Consider the following 26,143-nt stretch of genomic DNA (forward strand, 5'->3'; position numbering starts at 1 on the left):
AGTGACAACAGGACAGACAACTAAAATTTACCCATGACCAACTCTTAACAAAAATATTTTAATTTTCGGCCACTGTTGCTCTGACCTAAACGACCTTGGTGTAAAGAGCAGTAGAAAATCTAAGACTTTGCTCGTACAGTATGTAAAGATGCATTCAGGGATGTAGTAGCTAACTTGACCTTTTTTGGCATTTTTGAATGCAAACATCTATGCTACAGAAAGGAAATATCCTGATTTCATCCTTTTAGTGAGTGCCCCAGTTTTTTTGTTTTCATTTTGTCTTGTAATTTATTCTCAAAAATGCACATTATCCACTATGGGTTTTGGCAAGTAAAAAACATTTTTGCAAACAGGAAGTAATAGAATTCAAGGGGACAGCTAATGGTTGTCAAACGACAACTATGGGGCAGCTTTGTCAGTTTTAGATTTGAAAAGGGACACATAAAATAAAGGATTTATTACTTTATTATTGGCTATTACTATTGCCATCACACCACCGTCTGATGTATTTTTAAATTAAAAGTAGGTCTATCATTTCTAATGTGTAATTTTGTGATAGTCCTGGGAATCCCGTAGCAGAAGAATTCTGCATTCCACTTTGGTCCCCAGAGGTAACACTATGAGGTTACAGAAGTTAAATTAGTCATACATTTGCCAAAAATCTCTTTTTGGCGGGGTAGATGAAAAAAAAATTGTTTTTGGAAACAGGGTTGTGTTGGTCGGACCAATGTGAACTCATGTATCTTGTTCAAATTGTGTTAACTCTTGTGTGTTAATTCATGTGATTTAAATTGTTTTTGAAGGATGTTAGTAAATCAATCTTTACATTAAGAAAATAAATCTAAATCAGAAATATGCAGTATATAGGATTTGTGAAATTTGTGAACTGAAGAAAGCAAGACATAGCTTTACCCTCAAGTTATTTCAGTTGAAAACCCAAGTTTAATTTTTGATATATCTTTTAAAATGTGTGTAAGTCTCTTAGTTCCAGAATAAGGAAACAAGAACATTTTGCCTGCAGTTATACATTGAGGTTCTCCTCAAATGAAAAACAGCACTTCCAGCCCAACAGTATTTGAGGGAACTTTTAAGATTAGGAGCATATTTATGTTCAACTGAATTTCTCAGATGCCTGGACACAGATCAGATCACTAATAAAAAAAAAAACCTTATTAATGTTAAGGCAAAGGTGTTTTGATACCAGCTCCATGGCTTTGTTAAAAACATTTAATAAGTAGCTCAAATTTAAAAAGCTAAAATTAAATCTGGGTTTACATGAGTTCAGCTGTTCTCCCTCATGTCAGTTGAATTCAGAGATTAATAAATACTTCTACTGTATGTTAAACCTCCACATGTCACATGGAGGTTTTACTGATTTCTGTCTTTTAATATACTCAGGATTTGTACTTTTCTTTTTCAGAAAATTTATTTTTTTGTGTGTGTTATATGCAAATGTATGCAGCAAGGACCTTAAAAAGCAAATAAGATAATGGTTTATTCATTTATGGATTTTCTAAGGTATACTGCTCTTTGAGCCAATGTCCATGAATAAAATGAGGACATACTGTACACACCCACAGTATAATGACATAATGACCCGGCGTTATGGTGGAGAAATATAATGGAGCCAGATGTTACCACCAACAGTGGAACATACAGTGAAAAGCATCAGGCTGACTAGGCAAAGGTGGCCACATGAAAAAAATGCTTGTATAAGTGGTTAAGTATTGACTCTTAAAAACTATTATGGTGGGCATTTGTCAAACAACTGTCATGACTCAAAGTCAGTTTGGTCACAAAATGCTTCAACATTATAGTTCATCATATGGATTTGTGAACACTTTTGCTATTAATAAAAGAGATACTGAAAAACGTATAAGCTCAGATGGCGCTAATAGCTCATTAGTCAGATAGAGACAGATTCGGGGGGGGAGGACAGACTGAGAGACAGAGACAGAGAGACAGAGTCAGAGAAAGAAAGAGAGAGAGAGATAAAATCACACTAAGCCGGGCACCGAGGGCCGGTCCGTGATTGTTAGGAATGGGAGGGATGAACACCATCCACTGAGGGACTAGTGTCTATCTGTGTGAGTCCATGTGAAAGCGGGCCTGAGGAAAAAGCTCAGAAACAAGAACCCACTGTCACGGTATCTTAGCAACCGTCTCCGTCTCCCAGGTGACAGGCACTGACATCACTTCCTGTTAGTGAATGTGTATATGTATACAGAGTGTCCAACTGTATAAAAAAAACCCACAAATTGATAAGTGAATGTGTCACCATGACATGTATGAAGCTGAGCTAAGTTCATGTGTGTTTGCCTTTCTGTGTACAAGGGGGCTTTGCATCAGCACTCTTGTAACTATTAGGTACATGACAGTATTGTTTGCCTGTGTGCAGGACTGAACTTGCATGCATCAAGTGTGCATGCGGAGGAGAGTCTCAAAAGCAGACTGTAGGCATATATGTGGAGTCTGTGTCATGTGCGCATGCGGTCAGCCTGATTGTACATTATGCCAAGGGAAACATAGCCAACTGATGCCATCTGGTAGGACTAGCTGGCACAAGGAGACTCTCTATGGTTTCACAACATATTGGAATAGTTAAAATTAACACTGTGACACTATTTGGCAGAAAAATACACTGAACTATCTATTACTGTGTCTATTTTAGTCCCTTTCTCTCTCTCTCACCTTAGGGTCCTGTGTGAATGCAGGACTGTGGAGACCTTGCTAGAGAAATCACAAGCACCACATCATGTGCATGTATCAAAAGCAAACCGTCTTCTGATGATAAACACCTTCTATGTTCCATTGTTTTATTTTATCTACATAAAACAAGCCTGAGTGATTAAAAAACAAAGCTAACAGAGAAAACTAAAATCTTAGTTAAAAAAAAAGGTTTCAATAATAAAATGTAATAATTAGAGTAGGGAATCCAAATGCATAATATATTATACCATCCAGTGTGTATCATGCCAGTTTAGCATGATCTCGTTTTGACCATTTACTGTCTGCCCTTAATAAATTTCAGTTAGTTTAAAAAAAAAAAAAAAAAAAAAAAAAAGTAAATAAAGACCTTCTCATGATTTGTTCCTTATTTATGTGGAACATTTGTAGCAATAAAGCAACAGAGTGGATGGATGCGTCCATATTGGAAAATTGCCGTTGAGATTCAACTTAAAAACCCTTTTCCTGAGTCCACAATGCTCAGTCAAATAAGGTCCATGAGGATTTCATCCTCCATTACGCTGGAGACTTGGGGCATGCCAGGCTGGGGTACAGCTCCTCTCTGACCTCCAGGCATCAGCATCTGACCTACACACAGGATTAGGAGAAGGTAGAAAAATAAATGGGAGAGATTTAGAATAATAATAGTCTTTATATCAGGAATGTAAAAATCCAGAATAACTTAATGAAGAATGGCAAATGCTAAGGGAGCATTGTGTATAGCCATCGGAAATGTTTACATTGGCTTAATTTACAGGTTTAAAGCTACAGAATGTGAGAATTTGTTTTCTATATCAGTTTAGTCCCATTCACACAAGATCACAAAATAAATGCAAATAATGATATGATGGTAGTTGCAGTGCTTGAATGGAAGAGGATGAGGACGAACTGCAGATATGCTGCATTTTCTGCTGCAGGGAAGAAGGTTAAAAAGATTTACAATACAGTATTATTTCTGCAGTACAAATCACCTGTCGAAGCACAAAGGGCAACCAATGAGTGACAAGCTGCGTAAGAAAACCAATCTGCACTCACTGGTTGTAACTCATCTTCAGTGCACCTTGTGTTTGTCTGAATGGGACCACAGTCTGGCCACCAAAAGGATATTAATTTTTCAGTGATTGAAATCTCCTAAGTTGAGGCTTCAAATCAATATACAACTACACCAGAAGTTCTGCAAACTTTTTCAATCAATGTAAAAATAAAGTTTGACAAATGTATATTCGCCCATTTTTCACACTGGGATGGAATATCTAACTCGAACAAGTCTTAACCAAGACGATTGATGCTACTGTAGTTATTGATGACTACATATGAAATTGGAAGCTGTTTCTAAACTATTTCCACTTCTGCTGGGAAGAATTCTAACCTGCCAGAGGCTGCCTCCACTGGGCCTGCATTTGAGCCCCCCCTCCTGGTGCTGGGTGGACCAACTGCTGTCCTAAACCCTGGTGAGACATCATGCCTGTCATGTGAGACACCCCACCCTGCTGCGAGAACACAAAGAAAGAAGAGCCACGTTAACCTCTGCAGAAGCTCGGACATGTAGAAGAGCAGTAGCAGTCACTTGATAAGGTATGACACATTGACTGCCGGGCATTTGTTGCACTCTTACTGGCTGCTGTTGACTAAGGAGAAGACTGCGAAGCTGTGGATTGGCTCCTGGGTTTGGGAGGCGGAGTATGGGACCCTGAGGTGGGGCTTGTCCGCTCTGTGCAACCTGGTTGGGTGGGGCCCCACTGACTGGTGGCTGTTGGTTCGTCGGCCCAGCTGCCCTCATCGTCATCTGAAGGAATGCCACATAGTTTAAGATGTGATTGCTCCTATCAATATTTATTTATATATTACACCAGAAACATAGTATCACATGGTTATCTGGACTAAATGGACGGAATTTTTATTTAATGAAACAAATGTGACCATATTTTCACGCTGCCTTCACAACATTACAAAAAACAGTCACAGAATGGGAAAATTTTAGCTACACATCACTTTTTCACACTTAAGGTAACTTAAAATTTCCATGGCCAGATTAGATTACAAGCAAACATGCAAGCAGGCAACTGCATTTAGCTTTGACATTTAAGTAATTTTAAAATTCATTTTAGTCATTTGTACAAATATACGGTGCTATATGACATATATAGATCATAAAATTGTTGGTTAATTAATTGTCTTAAGACTGTTATTTATGAAGACTCTGAAAGCAAGCCATCATGTTTTGATCATGTCTGTTCTCCCTGTATTTATGGGCTTCATGAACCATGCATTCACTTACTATGCATTCATGCATATGCATGCATGTTACCAAAGAAATGTTTCGCAGTGACATCACTGGCATGCTACAAGTGTAACATTGAAAAGAAACTGATAAAGTTCATGCTAACAATAGAAAATAAGCTGTAAACCAGCTTGTTGCTGAGCAGTGGGATGGGAGTGACAGTGCTTGTCTGTATGAGTTTGGCTTTTTGTTCACAGTTAGCAAAGTTGGTTCCTAGTCATCCAAGTTTGGTTATCTGGAAGTTGAGTCAGTCATGACTCATCAGACAGATAAATGATTGTGCATATTTGATTTTAGTATTAATCCTTATCTATTGTGTGCTCAAGTATTGTAGGAACTTTTTATTGTGACAGAAATTAAACCTATACCTCAATTATAACACAATATCTTAAGGTCCTTAAACTTTCAGCTAAGTACGGCTAAATACGTGTTTGTGTGTAAAGCGGCTACTTTGGTTCTCACCATATTGTTCTGCCTCTGCTGCTCCTCCATCATAGAGACCTGACTAACAGGGGGCATGCCCACCACCACAGACTGGACATAGGATAGATCAAGGAGAAGGACGAGGGGGGTGAAGTGGTGAAAGTGTGAGAGGAAAAAGGAGCAAAGTGAAAGAAAGAGTTACCAGTAAGGCATGCAGAAAATCAGCCAACACAGGCAGTGTGAGTGGGAAACTCATGTGGAAAAACAGGCAGATGTGTCAGCACAAAGTGGGTTCAGTTACCTGCTGCTGGACATTGCCATGGGAAATAGGTATGGGGCCAGGTGGCCTGTTGAGGAAGTTTGAGTTGGGGGCCACCTGGCCAGGCTGCATTGGTCCCCCCGCACCACCCAACTGCTGCATGAAATATAAGAAAAAGTATAACAAGAGAAAAAGTGAAATAGTATTTTAAATATTTTTCCATGTTGTTATAAGGAATCACAGAACATTTTATTTATCAAATTTTACCTTTTGACTCAGTTTACTCATTTCAAGCTCTGCTTTACCTCAGCTCTATAATATAGCATTTTAGGAATTCAAACAAATACACAGATAAAATAGTGAACATATAAAAATAAATAACTGCAGTATGTTAAAACAGTATTTTTAATCTACTGTTTTTGATCTACTGAAAGTGATTTTCTGAGCCAGAGGTCTGACAACATGGCAAGGGAGGTGTGTGTGTGTTAGAGTGAGAAAGAGTGAGTGGGACAGCTTTGTGCTAGTGCACTAAAAATAATGACAATAAAGTTAGTCACTCTAGTTATGCCTCGCTGATTTTGACTTCTTTATCAATATCACAAGCAGTTGGAGCTGCAGCAGTTGCTCTGACTGGCAGCTCACATAATTATAGTTTCAGTGTAACTTAAGACACTCTTAGGGCAACATATCTCCAGTGGCCTTTGCAAATAAACATTCATAATTCCACAAACAGATCACAGAAAAATGCTGCTCCTTTTAACTCCAGTTTGTTCAATATTAAAATTAACTTAGTGACAGTTTTCTGTACACCCATGCATAAACTGCAAATGAGAACTGCTAGTAGGTAATTCCATATATGTTCAAAATTGCTAAAATGTAAAAAAAAGATGGTCTCAAGTTGTAGCCCACAGCTAAGCTGATATATATCACTGGAGCTTTTTATATGGAAACTGTGGTTCCAAAACAAACCTTTTTACTAGCAAAATCCTACTGTATGTTAGTAATTGTTTGATGCGAGTCAGAAAAAAAAACAAAACAAGAGGTGACCTGTTACTTTATTTGCCAGCAAATTCTGGTATCACTCTTCTAGGATGGGTTCAGACTATTCTGCAATGACACTTAAGTGAAGTCACATTTTATTTGAATCGTCCAATACTTAAAATAAATCAGATAAGACCGAAAATCACAATGTGATATGACTGATGCCTGCCTAAAACGGCCGAATTTGAAACTGGCAGCAGTGCTACTGAGTAAGCTGTGCTCTGCAGGTGCTGTGGTGGCCTGTGCATTTCAGTACTGAGAGAAAGACAAGGAGGAATGAAGGATGTTTTATCACTCTTCTAAGCACAAATTATTAACTACAGACTTAGGGGAGAAAAATAATGGAAAAACACCTTCACCCATCAATTTTAACAAACCAGCATTGAACTGTCCTAATGTATTTTGTGTTTTCTGACCAACAATAACAGTGAACCACCCAGCTTTTTGGTTTTTTGAGGAAACTAACTGCAGCCTCTTTCCCCGATTCTTTGTTTGCTATCTTTAACCCAGTAACCTTTAAAATCCTGGATAAAGATTTAGAACCTGCATCAATTTTCAGGTAAAAATTATAGTATTTTGTCTTCCCGTGAACAGAACTAACTCTGATGTCATTTCCAAAGAATGCCACTCCAGGGCTTTGCACAGAGAAATCTTAACTACTCGTCTAAATTGAAATTTTAATTACCTTAAGATTGCTGTAGCGCTTCCCTATTAACAATGCAGCACTGAATATATGATGATACACAAGAGGCAGGGAAAAAAAAAGTTTCATTATAATTTCATGTCTTCTGCCTTCTCTAAATGCCCTGATGCTCATACACAGACTGCTTCATGTTACATATAGGGCTGACGCGCTTTTTCAAAGACATTAAATTAGCAGGGTGAGTAAACAAGCGCCATCAATGCTGATGATGGCAGACTGCAAAGAGAAATGTAATCCAGCTTGTTTAAACCTGACAACAGGCTTCATTTTTAAACTAAGACGTGCTGCTTCTTTGTGGCTGGATGCTGCTTTGTTTCAAAGCTTACAGCACCTCTTCTCACTGGATGCAATAAACTGGAGTGGGACCTTGTAACAGAAAAGACATATTTTTAAAGACGATGTTTATAAAAAGGAAGCGCAGAGGGGAAAAGTAGCATTTACAGTGTTTACAGTAGCATCTTTCTGCAATGAACTCAACAACAAGATCTGGACTACCTTTATGTCTCATGTAATGTTAATATCTAAAAAGTCAGCAAAATTATTACCCACTTGAGTTGTGCTTTGTTCATAGTATAATTGCAGGAAGTAAACATAATGTCAATGATTCCCACAAGTCTAGCACTCATAATGCGGGAAATTTCCCACACATATTTACAGCAAAGTTAAACTGTGACAACAAACTTTGAACATTTTCTCTCTCTGTCTCTACAAAGTTACTCGCCCCCTGCTATCGCAATGTCTTGCTCTGGTGCATACAGTCAGGTCTCAAAATTGTTAACATGAAAAAGTACAAACATAGATGGAGATTAAATGTTAAACTGGCATCAACTGAAGTGGAAGTAACTCATAAAAAAACATCTCAAAAGGAGTAGCGCAAATGGTAGTGCCAGTGATGCTAACATTACCATTACTCTCAGGATCTTTAGACTGCCTAACATTAAAGTGATGTCTTCTGGTCAACATCTAGAGACTTTCTCATTCAAAGATAAGAAGAAAGGTGTCTGTACGTGTGTGTGTGTGTGTTGGTGTACATCAACATCACCTGTGTTAATAGTTTTGTTAATGTGCAAGCAAACCTTACATAACTCTTATCACAGCTCGACTGCTGCACAGACCGCATTCACCCGATTTTATTTCTACTATGCTAATCATCAGTGTTGACGGTAAAAATTACAAACAAATCAGATGAGATTAGATGTCGCTCACTAACATTAATTCCCCGACTCATCTTGTAGTTGCGACTGGAATGAGACATCTAAACCATCCGCTGGTCTCACAAATTTCACTATTTAAAGTTTATTCATACAATAAAAAAAATATCAGACAAACTTTATTTTCTGAATCAAGGCCTTCAACTTAAAGCTGCAGCATGAGGCTCATTACGAATCCACTCTGTTCTGCCCAGCACTTTCTCTAACTGCTCTGCTACAATCTGACACATTCTGGGCAGCATTCAGGTAGATGCAGTTATAAAAACTATAATAAATTAAAATCATCCAAAACATGCTAATCAAAGCAGAAATGGCTGAAATTGGTTAGTAGGGTCAGCCTCACTGAAAAACCTTGAGTAGCTAATATCAGTGCTGTTGCCAGGGCAATTCAGTGAATCTAGATCACAAGAGGCTTCGAGGGCACTTTATGTTCTGGAACAGATTTCTAGTAATAAAAAAAAGTTACACACTGTATATATTTCTGGCGTTTCATCACATGACATCACACAGATATGTGTAATAATTTTAGGATTTCATCCTTTTGGGGTTGGAGATAAGTTAAAATATCCATTGCTTTATTAGTATTTGTCTTTAATGTGTAAAACAAAGAACTAAAATCCACCTAGGATATTTAAACACAGTACACAAAGTGTAGAGACGATTTTGATACAGTTTAAACAAACACAAAGTGAGAAAACATAGTATATTGTACTTCTAGTTCCCTCACAAACTGTAAGCAAAGAGAATGAGGTGGGAGTGCAGCAGTCAGCTAATGTTGCAGTAAGAGTTTAGCTAATGCTAACCCCATTAGCCTCAACTAGAGTGAGGAACGTTAGTGGCTGCTGTGAAGGCACTGGTCTCACTAAATGAAATGTCAATAACAATGCACCTTAATGCTTTAAACAATGCACCTCAATTCCCTGGTGCTCCTCTTTAATGCTTCCTCATTATCACCCCTTTCTGTCTCCCCATTCCACATATTCTCTCCTGCACTGAATCTTTCCTCTTTTCCCACCAGCCCTACTTCCTCCTTCTAATACCACTCACCGCTCTGTGCTGCTGGACCTGCTTGTGGTTGGTGATGACTTGCCGGATACCATTGACAAAACCGCTCTGGTCATTGGGGATGAGGCCCATGAATATTCTCTTCTTGGATGAATAGAGCAGCATCAGGACCCGCACTTCACAGGGTGAAGTGGTGTGGGGGAAGTGGACACAGCCAGCCTGCAGAGAGGGTCACAGGGCAAATTAAGAACTTGAAATGTGATGGGCTTGGACTTCAGGACATAACCTACTCCTGTGTTTCTTCTCCCAATCAAACACACAACTTGCAATGTAAACAAGATTAATTTAATTCATACTGTGTGTCCCCTGGGCTGTAAATCAAACTCAGGCAAAAAGGTACTGTACACGTAGAGCTCAACAAATCTCAGTACTCTTAAAGCCACTGGTATTATTCAGTGGTTTTATCAGATTAATTATGTACCACCCTGACAAAAACCATTATCATTATGCTAGATACATGAAACAATTATTGTTTTTTTTATGAACTGATAGCAAAGCATGTTTGAATTCTTATTATCTCATTTGAAAGTGGCTGAAAGCATGGCCTGAAACCCCCCCTAGAGTCTTTACTACAACACTGCAACACACCTTCATGTTTCAACCATCTACTGGACAGAATTGGGACCTGCACCAATTTGCCACTCATGGAAAATGTATTGAGGCACACTGAATGATGGATAAGCTTATGGACATGGAAGGAACACACATTTGAGGGAGATGTAACGTGTTTGAAAACGTACAAAGCCATTGGCCATTATTCGGTAGAGGCCTTTCAGGGACTCCATGTCTTTGTTGGTGAAGAGAAACTGGACCATTCGCGAGTTCCTGAAGAGGTGACCTAACGTTGTCTACAAAGACAGCAGGCAAGACAGGACTTAGTTATGCAGCATTCACAAACAAGGCACTGCTGTTAACTCAGCAGCACTTGTTAAACAAACAAAACTAAAGCCAAAAAACATGGTCTCACCAGTAGTTGCTGCGGAATCAGCTGCATTATTAGCTTCTGTGGCCATTGGTCTGTGTTTCTGTTTGGATGCCAAAGAGCAAGTCAAGGTCATATCAAAAAAACAAAAAAAGCCTCACTCCACAGAGGAGGTTAATGTTGTTTAAGCAGCTACTCACAGATTTTCTCCCTGGTTAACATGCACTTGACATGGCAGAGAACGTGTCAGTTTGGTGGCTGAATCCAGCGATGAGGCTTTAGGCTTCTGCAGAGAATTAACACAAAAAGAAAGACGGGGGGGGGGTAATGAATGGCACAAATAAGCTTAAAGTTCACTGTCAACCTGCAGTATACAAAACAGTGTAAAATCAATCACATTCACAATAGTGTCAATTTAACAAGGTAAAAGTTCTTAAGCTTTACATTAGCATTTTATGTATGATGACAACAGAAAATAATGATATTTATTAATCATAACTGTATGAAAATATAAAGTGTTGTTTTACAGTTCTGCACATGGTGAACACCAATCACTGAGTGGCAGAGAAAAAAGCATTGCATTTAACACCTAACTTTAAACTTATTCACACCAGTTTATGAAAGGGCTTGTTAGTGCAGCAACATTAGTAGAAACCTCACAGTCACTGAAAGAAAACAAAGGTGCTGAAAAGGAAACTTTGTAACATCAAATTCAGGAGGCACAGCTGTCAATATTTCTACTCTCTCACAAGTAATTAAAGGGTCATGAGCATTTCCTATTTTCGTCTACATGTATTTTTTAAAACTGAAAAAGCTTAAACTGCAGAGCTGCCATTGGATGATGGGGTGCATTGGTTGGAGCTGTGATCCATTTGTACCCATTACACTTACACAGCAAGAGCTGTGTTCACATACTTAAAGGGCTTTTATATAAAAAGTGCAAGTTTGACAATGTGCAGATTAAACCCATTATTGCCTGAGAGGCTGCGCCCTCTCAGCCAATGTGTGTTGAACGCTGATTTTCTGCCAGATCTGCAGCCAAACTTTTACATTTGAAATAAGTGAAGCATGGTCAAGGTGAGCACCAGACTCAGTGTGTTCTGTCACCTCTGTTATTTGTGATATTTATGGACAGCATGTCAAGGTGCTATTAGGGACTTACATTACAGTGGCACCTTTGCTATTTGTGGATATTGTCGCCCTTTTGGAGTGTCTGATCACGACATCCAATTTAAAACCGACTGATCCAGATGAGGAACATCACCAGACATTATGGCTAAATGTGGTGATAAGCTGCTCAGTCAAGTAGAAGGAGAAGCAGCTGTTCCAAGTGAGGAGGGTCAGGCAGCCAGACTTGGTAGTGCCTGCTGTCTGTGTACATAGCGACTACGGTCAGTTGAGGTACTTTCTGGACTTTTTACAAGTTCTTTTCTCTAGGAATTAAGAAATTCTGGAGATGCCAGGGCATGCTGGGGGATTATATGTTCCAGCTGGCCTGTGGAAAATATCGCAGAGGACAAGGACAAGTTTATGCTCAACTTTTTGCCACCGCGACCCAAATCAGAAGAACCAATTAAAACATTGGAAGGATGGATGAACTTCTAAAGATCTGCAAATAACCTAAAATATCCTTAGAAAAATTTTAAGAATCAAAAGAAAAGCAAGCACTCTTCATCTTCATGCTGTCAATACAGGATCCATGATCAATCCATCATGTATTAGAGAGGCCTACTGTAGTCCCTAATGTATTGTGCTGGGCTTTCTCTGTAGACAAATGGGTTATTTATTTCCACCAGGGAAGGAGAGAGGCAGAGATGCAGACAGTAACAAAACAATCCCATTTAAACACATCTACATTAAATTAGGTGGATAATGTGAATGGAGAAGAAAGAAAGAAAGAAATGGCTAAACTATTCTGGAAACTTACCCCACATTGAAAATGACAAAAGCTTTCAGGAATTAACAGATTGAAATTCAGCCAAAACAGAAAGTACCATATTGATAACTCTGTACGCAGAGAAAGCTCCAGCCAAGTGTGCTGGCAATACTTGCAAGAGCTTTTATCAACAACTATTTTTTCAAGTGAGTTTTAGTGTGTGTAGTGTAATTTGTGTCAGCAATATAGATCACCCCAGAGAAGAATCACCTACAAAGCTAAAAGTCTAATGAGATAACCGAAGGATGCAAATTAAGAGCAAACCACCATGCTTCCTGTCCACTCAGGATTTTCCAATTGTACATTTTTACGGCCAAGTTTCCTGAACTTCAAAGTCTTATCCCTGTCCATTTATCTGACTTGTATAATATTGACAAACAATAGAAGCAGGATAAGACTATTGATAGAAGCCATGGATCTGAGTCTGTCACCAAACACACAAACAAAGACCACATGAATGTCATGTAAAAGCTATTAACATCTATTTTCCTGACTCAGCACTACAACTTTAAACTAAATCGATTTGACCTTGAGGTAAACCAACATAAGTACAACCGTAGAATGATGTGTAATTAATCACCCTGCACAATAATTAATGACGAGGTAATTTTGACTTACCACAACAACATTTTCTAGATAAGGGTGATGATCACAATATGTTGTCAGAGCAGTAGTTCCCAACTCAAGAACTTATATCCTGCTAGTTTTTTTTTTCCAGCAAGACCTTATTCAATCAACTCACAAAATGTATCTAAATCTACAATTTAGAATTTTTGGAAACCTATATACAGTTTATTGCCGAATGTAACAAAGAAATATCAAGACCACTCCCATAAGTGTCCAGTAAATAAAATACTAGTGTTTAGTGGTCTACATCAGTGAGTTTTAGTTGTGCTGGTATTCGGGTTCACTTGCAAATGGCTGCAATGAATTATGCACCATACAGACATGAGTCTTCTAAACTAACACTCAGAAGAAGGGCGTAAGCATATTTCCTAAAATACCTAATGGTACCTTTCAATGACATTTGTCCTCCGAGTCTGGAGAACTGAAGATAGGAGTCACAGAGGTAAGCTGAGTTTCACCTCAGCCAAATTATACTATATAATACTTAATTCTAGTTTATCTGATTGAAAAAAAAAAGACTTGGAATTCAGTTATCATTACCGTGACTAGGGATTATAATTACAGAAAAGAATAACTGTCTTTGGAAGTTTTCACCAAAAAAAACAAAAACAAAAACCTTCAAATTTATTTTGGCTTCTTTGACAAAGATTTACAAAATGGCAGATTTATGCATGTGCCAATTTTCCAATTTCTTTATGATGACTTTACTGTATTCTAAGAAATATTTTAAGTACAAATAATATTCTTCTATCCATCCCCTGACTTCTGCTTCTCAGTAATCCTTTCACTGAGTTCTTTTATCTTTATGGTGTATTAGATTTTGGCCTGGATACTACTTCACCACTACATAGACCATCAAGATACAGGTGTTTTTACACCACAATCTTCCAAACACATTGACTGCATTAGACAGATCTCCATGTTGCTAATTGTGTGACTTATGAAACCAGTTGATAGTAACCCTTGACAATTAAGCTAAATTTGGATAAAGTAAAAAATCTTGGTGTTACTTTTGACACTGATCTCTCCTTTGATAATCACATTAGGGTTTCACCAAAATTGCTCTTTTTCACTTATGTAATATATTAAAATTAGATCTTTCCACATCCTTTACTGACACTGAGACATTGATTCATGCATTTGTACCATCTAGGCTTGATAACGCAATGTACTGCTGTCAGGTTTACTATACTCGAGCATTAGAAACCTCCTGACGGTCCAAAACACTCCAGCTAGGATTCTTACAAGAAGTTTAATCATATTACATCTATCCTTGCATCACTCCATTGGCTTCCTATAAAGGTCAGATCTGATTTTAAGGTGCTTTTATTGACCTACAAGATTTTAAATGGCATGGCACCAGCGTATCTATCAGACCTGTTGAATTCCTACGTTTCATCTAGACTTCTCTCAATCATCAAGACTATTATATGTATCCCTAGAGTAAAGAAAAGATCAGCTGGTAGAAGGGTCTTTTCATATCGTGGATTTAATTATTTTATGTATAAATAAAATAAAATTGTAATAAACAATAATTATTATTTTATTTTTTAAAAATAAATAAAGGTGAAAATCTAAAAGGTGGGTGATTTTTTTCTCTGCCCATTGTAACTACACAAATTAGACAAAATAATACTTTTGCTTACAACTGTTTGCTTTTTCCTAAGTGGAAAACTTTTAATTACCTCTTGCCACTCCAGAACACCACTCCATGCCACAATCTTGTTGGCTGCACCTTGTGGCTGACCAATAGGATTTGGGTTACCTTGGCCTCCAGACACACCCGACTATCAAGAAAACAAAAAAAAGGTGGGGGTTACACATAGTCTGAGATAAACTGTAGGAAATAAAGCCATAAACATAAGTACACAAACATAGACTAGTAGATGTTTTCCATAAAGTTAATAATACAATACATGCAATTTTGTACAGTTAATTAAACTGTACCACTAACAAATTTGATTTGGGTGTGAATAAAGATCACCAAGAATGTTCTGCTCTTAGATACAAGAATAAATTAATGGGAAGAAAACAAAAATAAAAACTGACTCTACCCATAATGATTTTCAAGGGAAAAGGAAACATGATCTATTTTAGATCAGATAGTAGTACATTCATTTAAAATTCATTTAGATATTATACATCACACAGTTTATTGGTGTGCCATTTAAGCTGTAGACCACAGATTCAAGTTGTAGTTTGTTCATTCCTAATTTAAAGCAGGCTGGCCTAAATGTAAAAATATAGTAAAAAAATATATAGTTTGAGTTTACAAGGAGGTGAACTCCACAGAATGGTGACTATGACATTGCAGCAAACACAATGACACATGAATTTCAACACAATTTAAACAAACATTTTACATAAAAAAAAAATCAACATCTAGTAGGCAACCAGTCTCAAGTTCATTAAAACACAATGCTCTAATATACCAAGGACTCATGAATAACACAAATCTCTCTAGAACAGGCAAACTCGTGTCAAAGATTAGGCAGTGCATTACATCACATCATAGTCCAGTCTGTGATTGGTCAAAAAGCCGCTCATCTTTTTAAACAAAACGAATGCTGTTAGATGCATTTGTTTGATCTTGATTTTTAGGCTGTTGATGGACAATCTGATTACACCTAAAATATATTGGATGTTACGTGTATGAGAAGATCAATATGTGCACTTGAGGATATAGAACAGCTTTTAGTATTGTAATGGTTCCATTTATGCATAATGGTGATAAAGAAATCAGTTCAGAGCACAAATTCAGTGTAATGACATAGACAAAGTCAACAGTCCTTTTTTCACACAAAAATCCATGAGGCTTTATCTTTTTAAGTTTCGAGTACAAATGATTCTCTTTATATTATTTAATTTATCCAAATGTTGGTGAAAGCACAAAAGGAAAGAGGGATAAAAGTGGCTGTGCTAATAGGTGTTAACATTTTTAGGTTTATAGGACCTGTCATGCAAATTTTGTAACCTCTTTACTGATCCAAGCTTTCTATGTTATTCCAAGGTGTCAGTTTTATATTAAGTTAAATTAACTGACTGTAAGTAGCGACTAATTAAATGGATAATAATTAAGTCTCATCTGACTCTCACCAACAAAGCAAATGCATTCAATACCTGTGTCAAACTGTTCATTTTATTGCCATGTTCCAATATACTGCATTACTTGAAAATTGGCCTAGATGTCTCCTAGTAACCAAAATTTCTGATGTACAGTAACAGACCCCAAAAACCATGGGAGTACAAAGGAAGCTAAAGCAGATCCAATGACAATAGCTGAACATTAAGTTAGGAGTTTATATTAGTTGTTGCTTACATTTTGCTTCAGTCAATTGAATTTTAAAAATATTTTTATCTACATTTTGGTTTACTTTATTTATGCTATGGGGACATTTTCTGACATGTGGATAGAAGGAATTGGAAATCAAACCACTGGCCCTATGGTTCCTGAGCAAGTGCTATATAACTCATAATTTACCATGTTGGGCTGTGCTGAAGGTGTCGTGGACTGATTTGGTGTGGGCTGCTGCTGAGGTGGCTGCTGCGGTTGCTGACTGGGTGCAGGCTGTCCTGGGGGTGGAACTGGCTGCTGTTGATTGGGAGCAATTTGTTGCTGCTGAATCAAGGGCTGCGTTGCTGTGGTGACTGTAGATATGCTGGGCTGGCTGTGCTTCACCCCAGAAACCGATGGGATATTTGGCTGACTGTTGAATGGAGGAACTTGATTGACTATTCCTGGGACTGGTGGATTAAAAAAATTAAAAAACACATACTTCATATTATCTTGAAAACAAGTTAATAGAATATGATAAACATGAAAATCAGCAGAGTAAAATGCAAACAGAATGAGATTTGATGCAAAATAAATGTCCAATAAATACAGACATATTAAACCCATAAAAAAAAAGAAAACGGTGATTCTGTATTTTGAAAACTATTCTTTCTAGAAAAAGGAAGTATATGCTTAATGGTAAGACACATAAAACATGTAAACATTGAAACACTGCAACTAAAAGCTTAGCTAACATTAATACTCAAGAAAGGCCCACAGAGTCCATGGGTAACTCACAGCGATTCTTCTGGTTGTTGGCTGCATCTACAGCCATCTGTGCAGCCATTTGAGCAGCCGTCATGGAGGTTGAATTCTGTCAGCAAGCAAATTAAAGGAAGACAATGCTGGGTATAACATTTAGGAAAGGAACATAAACACCACTATCTGAAACAGGGCCAACAGGAGGCACCAGGAATTAGTCTCCAGGCAGCCTTATTCCGTGTGGCTGCATGCCCATTACCTGATAAGGGTGGGTTGTGTTAATGGGTGGAGGGGGCTGAGAGGCTCCACCAAGAGGCTGACTGCCAGGCAGTGGCTGAGGGGGTAGGACAGGTTTGAGTGGCCCAGGTCCTCCACCTGAAGAAACTGGACACATACAATGTGAGGAGCTAAGAGATTTTACAGTTCTGAAACTTAAACTAAAAAAATAAACTCAAGGAGTTAAAACACTGCAGTGCTTTATATGTATATTATTTGTAAAAGAATTGACTCCTCTTAACTCATATTCTCCAGGATGATTTCAGCCAATTACTTATAGTAGAGAGGTAACTGTAGGTAGCTTGCCAAAATTACACCAAAAACAAAATCAGGGTGACACCTGGACAGGGGTGTGCTATTTGTAGAGGAGGCTTCCCAGAGAAAATGAATAAAAAATATTTCGTACCTCACCTGAAAGCTAAAAAGACGTATGGAATGTGATCAACATTAACACCAGCCATTTACTCTTGCCATTCACAGCACTGAGAAATGCATTAAAGTGGGGTAACAGGAATACACAGGAACACAAACTATAAAGCAACACTATTTTCAGTGAAAATGCTTTAAATGAGAAAAAAATACTAAACTATAAGATCATTTCATGCTGGCTTTTTAAGATACTGTTTATCATGGTGTTGTAGAGAAATTAGCTGTTTTACAGACATGTTAGGACTGATCCACAGATATTGATTAAAACAAGAGTCAAAAATGTTTGATCAAACAATGAATACTGTTCACAGTATACTCTTATGCAATCTTTATCTGTTAAAAAGAAATACAATCTGCCAGACTGCTCTGAGCCCAGTAGCCCATTCATAAATAAGGTGTTAAATAATGCTTCTCACCAGGAAGAGAAATGCCTCTCACTAGGACCATGTGAAAGGGGTCCTGACTGTAGTCTGGATGGGGTTCAATCCCCCCGCCAACTGCAGATGCACGTTCAAACAGCGCTCTTAAAGCAGGCAGTTTACGGGGAGCCACCACTGAGAAGTGAATTCCTCTCTAAGAAATATAAAATACAAGGTTTTTGCTAATTACCTAGCTAATTCAGTAGATATGGATAGAACCTAATATCACAGATAACTCACATCTCTGATTATTTTGACGAGGCTGTCTGCTGTGCAGCCGGTGTAGCTGACACTCTCCACAGCAGGAAGCAAGTAAGGAGGAGAGTTACACAGTAACACACACACCTTGTGGGTTTGACCTCTGGAAATGGCAGAAAGAGAGAACAAAAATCGAAGATTTACATCATTACTTGGGACAGTGGAGAAAATGACCACCTACTAAGTAACTATTCTATTCTGGCGTTTTTAAAACTAGAATTTCATTTAAAAAAATTATAGGCTTTCAGAGTATTTATAAGAGAACTACACAAAAAAAAAAAAAAAAAAAAAACTTACAAATTGGCTTAGATCTCAGGGTTGCCACATTGAAAAAAAGTGCACTATGTAAAGGACTTATTCATTGGCAAAACGTTAGGACTCTATGTTTTATGTTTTGGGAGCCTGTACCTTAACAATATCAAGAAAATCAATTGCACAACAATTTTAAATAGGTTCTGTTACCCTCATCACTCAGTCACATTTTCCTTGTTTCAGTTAGGTCCCTATATTTTGGACAGTGATGCGATTTTTATCATTTTGATTCTGTACACCACCACAATTGACCTCAATGAAACAGTGAACGCTGTCAACTTTGATACAAGGCTTTAGTGTAAAATATTGAAAAAAATGTGTAGGAATTACAGCAATTTTTATTCATGGACCCCCAATTTGAGGAGAGTTTAAAGTATTTGGACACGCTTACATTAACTTGTCAGTTTTAATACTTTGTTGCAAATCTTTTATAGTCACTGCCTGTAGCCTAGAACCCATAGATATCACCACTTAGTGGGCTTCTTCACACATTATGCTCTGCCAGGTCTATTGCAGCTGTCTTCAGTGCCTGCGTGGGAACATTTTTCATTCAAGTGAATTCAGGCCAGATGACCAATTGGGCCATTGTAAAACTTTGAACTTCTAAAAGAATACACTGGTGAGCCCAGAGACAACAAAAGACCTGTAAGATCACATAAAACAACTGGAGTAAATGATGAAAGAACTCTTTCCCTAGTAAAGATAAACCCCTTTACAACAGTTAGCCAGATCGGGAACGCCTTCCAAGGGGTAGGCACGTCTTTATCAAAGTTAGCAATTGAAAGAAAGGTTTACCATAAGATCTGAAATTAGAGGGAATGCCAGACAATAAATTGTCAAGACACAGGTAAAAAAAGCCAGTACAGATTTAGAATAACAGCATAGTGTCAGATCAGGCATAGATCCAATTAAACCACAAGTGGGAAGACAGTACGAGTTTGTAGAAAAGAAGTTGTACTTAAAATATGTATGTTTCAAGAAATTGGTGACCAGTGTAAAACGGTTAAAAGACTGTCTTACATTTGCTCTCTCATCTTCTTAAAGTCATCAAAGAGCTGCAAGGCCACAGAGAGCCCCTCTGCAATTAGACTACAGCTTTCTGCTCCGCCTCCCATGAACCTGTTTGGTATAAAAAGTGAAGGTTTAATATTTACAAATTTATACAAAACATTAAGCCTTATTAAATCATGAGAACATTTCCTATGTAATAATAAAGTGGATAATATTGAACAAATTACTGGATGCTGTCAATCCATGAAACAAACTCAAAGGCAGAGCTGGTTGGTGCATGGCACTGGACGTAGGACTCAGGAGCACAGTCCACTGTGTTGAATACAACAAGACCGTATTGTGTCCCCCCATACTAGAAAGACAAAATTGCACGAATAAATATTAGATTGTTAACAAATGCCTAAAATAAGTTAGTAAATAAATAGATATATAAAAGCAAACACTCACATCTCCACCAAAATCTGTTTCTGCAGGGGGGCCTCCATTGAAAAATCTGACAAATAAATGTAAAATTGTAAAACAGACATATTTAGACATTACTTCATGATTAATGAAAAGAACAGCTTTGCAAAGGAGAAGTGTCTTCATGTCCTCACTCAATAGCTGGAAGTATGTAATTTTTTCTTAGCGACTCAAAGTAAGGTCCGAGGTTTGCTGTCCCTTCGATGACAAACACCACATCAGCCACCTGGTTAGTCCCAGGCTTAGTAGATGGTTCCATGAGTGTCAATCCTGCCACCATGGAACTAGCCATGAAAAAGAGTAGAGATTATACATTCAGCGAAAAACCTGCAAGCCTACAGTAATTGTTAACCCCAGTCTAAATCAGGGGTGGACAACCATACTCCTCGAGGGCCACAGCCATGCTTATTTCCAACTATCCCTGTTCTAACCACTGCTCCCACCTCTTCTGAATGACTGAACACACCTGCATCCCTCGAGTAGCATGGGTTACCCACGTCTGCTTTAAAGCAACACACCACTGACAAGTAGCATCGTTGTTGTTGTCGATGCTACGTGCATGGACAACCTGCAACTGAACTTGGCAGGTGTTACACGCTGAAAAAACAAAAAATCTGTCGTAAGATACAACTTTCGTGTTTACAGCTCAGACAGTAAAACATTAACGTAATTTGTCTATATACTACACACGGACACCACACAAGCATCACGTATATAAACAAATACCAATTTTACTCTTCAACGCAACAGGAAATGGTGGTGGATGTATGTCAGCTAATGGATAAAGTGTGAACCTTTCTGTTGATCCTAGGAGGGAAAACGAAAGGAAAAGATATCGTTAACCTTACTGTACTCCGGGGCTAACCATTAGCTTTGTTATAACGCTATACCAACTCATCCAACCTAAACATACCATTTACTCTGTTAACATTGTACTAGTTCAGCGACCTAGTGAGTTAAAACGCATACAAACGAAAACGTCCTGCAGGTCCACAATAACTGGACCACACAAAGCTTTAATGTACGTTAGCTCGCTTAGGCATAAGCTTAACTAGTCAGCCGCCATCAAACTAGAAAGTATTGTGGACTAACCTGGCCACTTCCACTCGAGTCGTAGAATCAATTAAATAATATATTACGTAGAAATCAACTTGAATTTACACTTACTATAAGCATAGCTACCCTAACCGTTTGTTGTATTTTTGACGGAAGTGATCAAATGACCCGCATAAAAAGTGACGTAACGATCATCATATTCTTCTTCGCTGTTTTTATATTGGGCAGACAGGACAGGGCAGACTAGTTCCCCCAACCGTCCAAAAACTTTATGGATTTTCTCACACAGCTGGGGGGAGAAATCAACCTTAGCATAAATTATATTACATAACATAGACGAGATAATATTGTTAACACAAATCTGTCCTTTAAATTTATTTTCGATTAAAAAAACTGAATCAAACGTAACTTTATTTATTCATTTAGTAGCCGTATCTCACCAAAGTACCATGTATTTAATATTTAAATGTCATCTTAATGGGATTTACAGTCTTGTCTATAGCATTTGCTTATCAGTGGAACACAGGGTGGTCTTTATAACCTTTACAAAAAATTGTTTCCTTCAAATAGTCATGTTTGTCATGTTGTCATGTCAAAAGCAAGCATTTTTTATTTTTTATGAGTATTTGTATTAAGCTTATTGTAAAGCACCTTTTAATTATCAAGTCAACTTAAAGTGTTGTTGTGTATATAAAACAAAATAATATACATTAAGAAAATATAAATTTTAAGAGCTACAGGAACTTTGATGAGAATATATATAAAAAAAGATAAAACAGTGTAATTACAAAATAATGTTAACAGTGTAAACAAGAAACACTAAATGAGGGCAATTGCAAACAGAAATACTGGAAAAAGTTGAGATTTGGTACAAACTTCAAGTCTTCTAGGAGACTGCTCCAGATTTATTACTATGCTGGGCTTTGTCTCTTGAGAGTAAGCACACCTGTTGTGGATGACCTAACGTCAACACAGTAATCAATTAGAATTAGTGTATACTGCCTCTAAACTTTTCATTGCTTAATAAATTAAAAGTGTGTTCAACTTTATTGAATAGAGATGTTGTCAGAACAACTTACCTAGTCAGTTCTTTAGAGAGAGACTTCTAAATTCAGCATTAATAGGTCAGATATTTAAAGAAAAAAATCATTTTGCAGTGTCGTTGAACATTTCCATCAGAAAAATAATCCAATTCAATTACAAATTCTGAATGAACAGCCTTACTGAACCAAATTAAGGTGACAATTTGTTCTTCTGAAACCAGTTGAGTTACATTTATTTCAGTTCAGTGGTTGCATTTCTATGAAGCTAACTGCTTCCTGTAAAAGAAATGTAATCGATGACCACGTTGAGCAGAAATGAAGTTTGAAGGTATAAGGTTATCACTGAATTTTATCTTGCCTTAAAGCTTTTAAACCATGTTTAGAAGTGCTCTTCTAGTAGCATCCCTCACGAGAAAGGTCATCTGGTATCATGTCGAAATGATAACTAGCATATCTAAAAATCAATCTAATGGCTACCCAGCGGTAGATAAAGCAGGGTTTTCTTCAAGGTTAATACTGGTATGTTTAAAATCCCAGCTGAGTGTGAATATCACACAATTAATCGCTGACTTTGTGTGACCAACTCAATGTTGTGTTTAAATTTGTCAACAGTGTAGCTTTCAGAAAGAATAAGTTCACTGAATCTGCATCTAATGCTTATTCTAACTAGAAGAGATTTAAGTCATAAACCTGAACGTGTTCCTCGGGTTAACAGTAGAGAAAACTGATGATTTTACTAGGCCTGCTGGACCCCAGCACTTGCTGAAAATTAACCTTCATCTTGTTTCTTGTAGTCAACACACAGGTCTAGAAACCGGGGTGAAAAATGTACCTCTGAGAATACACGCATTAAGGAATAATCCCTTGTGAACCTAGCGATCACAGTCAAGACTCCTGATCCACAAAGAACAACTCACAGGTGACACATCTTAAACCTTTTACTGCACCACGTGATGTCTTCAGCATTGTATTACAGGTCAACTACAGACCTTCTAGAAGGTCTTAGATCATTTGTGTTTTAGAAGGAACAGCTAAACCTCATTGTCTGAATTGTTTTATGTTTGAAGCAGAGCCGTCAGCTACAACACGAGTGCTGCTGAGCCAGATCTCCAGGAGATGTCAGCAAATATCTATGGTAAGTGAAGCAGATATCTACTCTTTATCACAGAGGCAAGGTTACAGATTTCAATGTAAAGGCCCTACTCTCTCTGAGAGCCATAGCCTTGAAATGGTTTATCTATAGTACAAATATATAGAGGCTGAGCAAAGCTGAATAAAGAATAAGTCCCAGGGAAAGCAGTTAAGATCAGCCATTTTTGTTAAATAAAGAAAGCAAACTGTTATTTAAATTATATTTAAATTGACATAAAAAATTTAAAACACTAAATTCATATCAGGTTTAGTTGTTTGCAGGTTTGCAATTGAGTCTGGAACACAAGAGCATAATTATTATAGCAGCTAGCAGCATGTTAACCTGCTGTCAGATCAGCCCAATACACCAGTGTCTAACCTGTATTTGTAACACATCAGTGCACTGTTTCTGTGGGTCCAACAATAGCATCTACTCCCCTGTGGCAATCCCAGCCAGTCAGCTCAGCTCAGTATCCAGCAAACGGCTTCAGCGCTCATCAAACTCACAAATCTCTCACAAAAACAATGCTGCGTATCAATTTAAACCAAATTTGAGCAAGGGCAACAAGCTGTGGGCTCAAGCCTCTTTTCCATTTGGGCGTCAGTAAGCAGGTTCTCTTCTGGGCACACAACAAAAGTTAATCAGACAGAGGGCTTATGCTCAAGGCCACCCCCTGGATGCAAACATTAAACCCCACACAGAGTTTTATGTGTGTTGAATGAGCTATGTGGCCAAATTAAACTGACAGAAATGATCGTGAGTGTTTGTGTGTGAATCTGCCTGCGTAGGCACCCCTGCTGCTTTGCTGCTCAGAGGGATATACTGTGTGTCTCGCTGCTTTGAACTTCAACACACACACAGCCAGCAGTTGCCAAGCAATTATAGAAAGCCTGCTCTCTGGGTGTGCCTTCAAAAACCAGACAATGTTTCCTTTTTTATTTTATTTTGTTTTTTTGTTTGGTCAGAGAATGACATAATAAAATATGAATAAGAAAAATGGAAGGTGCCTCTCTGCTCCACGTCTGCGAGGTCCAGGTGGTGTGATAAAGACAATCTATCTCCTGACCATGGTCCCCAGCTGGGATGCTGAGGGCCAGATGCTCTGCGCACAACAGGTAATCACAGCCAGCATGCTGATACACTGACATCCACACAAATGGGTTACCAGAAGTATCCAGAGCATTTGGGATGCTGTGATAATACCTTCACCTCCCCATCTCTTGGGCTTTTTATAGAGACCGGGACCATTGCTGTGCAGCGGCTGCAGTGAGTAATGAAAAGGAGCATAAATGTGGAGTTTTACTTACCTCTATTTCTTAAGGACTAAGCTTTTCTATTCATTATCTGAAGAAACCAACATCCATTCAAGTTCCTCTTTAGCATTTAATGTTTGAAGCTGTCATAACATATGTTTTAAGTTTCTGTTTGTAAGGTGAATATCACAAAATTCTTCCTTGAAAGCAATTTATCGAGAAGGTCAGATCCTGAGACTTTTGTAATAATACACAGTTCCCCTGCAGAGCCGAGCTACTTTAATATTCCTACTGTTCGAGGTTTCCTCTTGCATGCATTCATTGAATTCATTATTTTGAAAGGTTTGGGGTATTATTTACAGTGTTGAAACCGTACACATGGAATAGTAAGTGGAGTCTTAGTCCCCAGTTATTTCCAGAGGAGAAAACAAAAGTTTGGAGCTTTAGTCACGAAAGGTTTTCGACATGTAGGTGGTGCAGGTAATGTAGTTTTAGATATATGCAGATGATCCTGTCAAAAATATCAGTATCACCCTAAGCTACGGCATTCATAATGATGCGTGGGAATTTGTTATCATTATGCATAATAATCAGATATATTAACTATAAGAGCTAAGGCCTTACTGTCAGCTTACTTTAGATAAATCCCTCCAGTGTGATACAAACAGCTCTATATTGCACACACCTCCCTTGGTGTCTTAACTTGCACCCCCTCCTTCCCTCTTTGCCTATTTCAGCTCACTGAACTGAGTGAAATGTCTTTCCGACTAAATGATTTTTTTTTGCACGATGGGAACGTTGCCATGGAGACAACCCCCACCCCCCCCATCCAGCCCCTACTCCTACTTTTCTCTCTCAACAGTGTACAGCTGTGCTAACTGGTGCGTTGTCTGATGTGAATGTGCATGTGTGAACGTAGCTTGCGTGTGCGTTCCACTCTTCTTAAACTGTTAGGACTGTCGGCATGCTGCAGGTGCCCTTTGATGAGTGTGTCTATATACAGAGCTGTCCTCCTCACCCCCACTAGTACACACATGCAGCATGCAGCTACCTCCTCTCCTTCTCCAGGTTTTCCCATTTGTGTCCTCCTCCTCCTCCTCCTCACTGGCATTCTCCTGCACTTCATCCTACTTCATTTGTTTAATCCTCTCCTACTCCTCCCTCTCTGTCATTCCTCTGCACAACAGAGCTTGGCCTTCCTCTTCTGTCTGCTTGCTGCTGAAGTGCTAGGGTTGCAGATTGCTACTGGTGGGCATCTTCA

General features: G+C 38.1%; 1 protein-coding gene across 7 annotated transcripts; it reads right to left on the reverse strand.

Moving 5' to 3' along the window:
- Nucleotides 1–1,480: 1,480 nt before the first annotated feature.
- Nucleotides 1,481–21,652, reverse strand: med25 (mediator complex subunit 25). Of its 7 annotated transcripts, XM_067476373.1 has the most exons (21): nt 21,491–21,620; nt 21,125–21,205; nt 20,533–20,682; nt 20,384–20,429; nt 20,164–20,288; nt 19,946–20,044; nt 18,596–18,716; nt 18,353–18,509; nt 17,491–17,615; nt 17,268–17,343; nt 16,677–16,939; nt 14,881–14,982; nt 10,833–10,918; nt 10,678–10,735; nt 10,451–10,558; nt 9,693–9,869; nt 5,733–5,846; nt 5,471–5,542; nt 4,343–4,513; nt 4,097–4,217; nt 1,481–3,315 (listed from the first exon to the last, which is right to left on the reverse strand). In XM_067476373.1, exons 3-21 carry the CDS (start codon nt 20,676–20,678, stop codon nt 3,212–3,214), a joined length of 2,271 nt encoding a protein of 756 aa, XP_067332474.1. In that variant the 5' UTR covers nt 20,679–20,682; nt 21,125–21,205; nt 21,491–21,620; the 3' UTR covers nt 1,481–3,211. The 7 variants fall into 7 exon arrangements, with proteins under 7 accessions (XP_067332474.1, XP_067332475.1, XP_067332473.1 ...); XM_067476374.1 differs by lacking the exon at nt 21,125–21,205 and having other exon boundaries at nt 21,566–21,652; XM_067476372.1 differs by lacking the exon at nt 21,125–21,205 and having other exon boundaries at nt 21,491–21,632.
- Nucleotides 21,653–26,143: the final 4,491 nt, after the last annotated feature.

Source organism: Channa argus, chromosome 15 (genome assembly GCF_033026475.1).
Source record: "Channa argus isolate prfri chromosome 15, Channa argus male v1.0, whole genome shotgun sequence".
Taxonomy (NCBI): domain Eukaryota; kingdom Metazoa; phylum Chordata; class Actinopteri; order Anabantiformes; family Channidae; genus Channa; species Channa argus.

Excerpts from the sequence above, each read along its gene's own strand:
- med25 (XM_067476370.1), bottom strand. The coding sequence starts at position 20,884 with ATGCTACTCGAGGGATGCAG. Across the intron at positions 20,045-20,163 it reads TCATGGATTGACAGCATCCA|GTTCATGGGAGGCGGAGCAG; the intron begins GTAATTTGTTCA and ends TATACCAAACAG. Across the intron at positions 5,543-5,732 it reads ATGGCAATGTCCAGCAGCAG|TCTGTGGTGGTGGGCATGCC; the intron begins GTAACTGAACCC and ends TCCTATGTCCAG.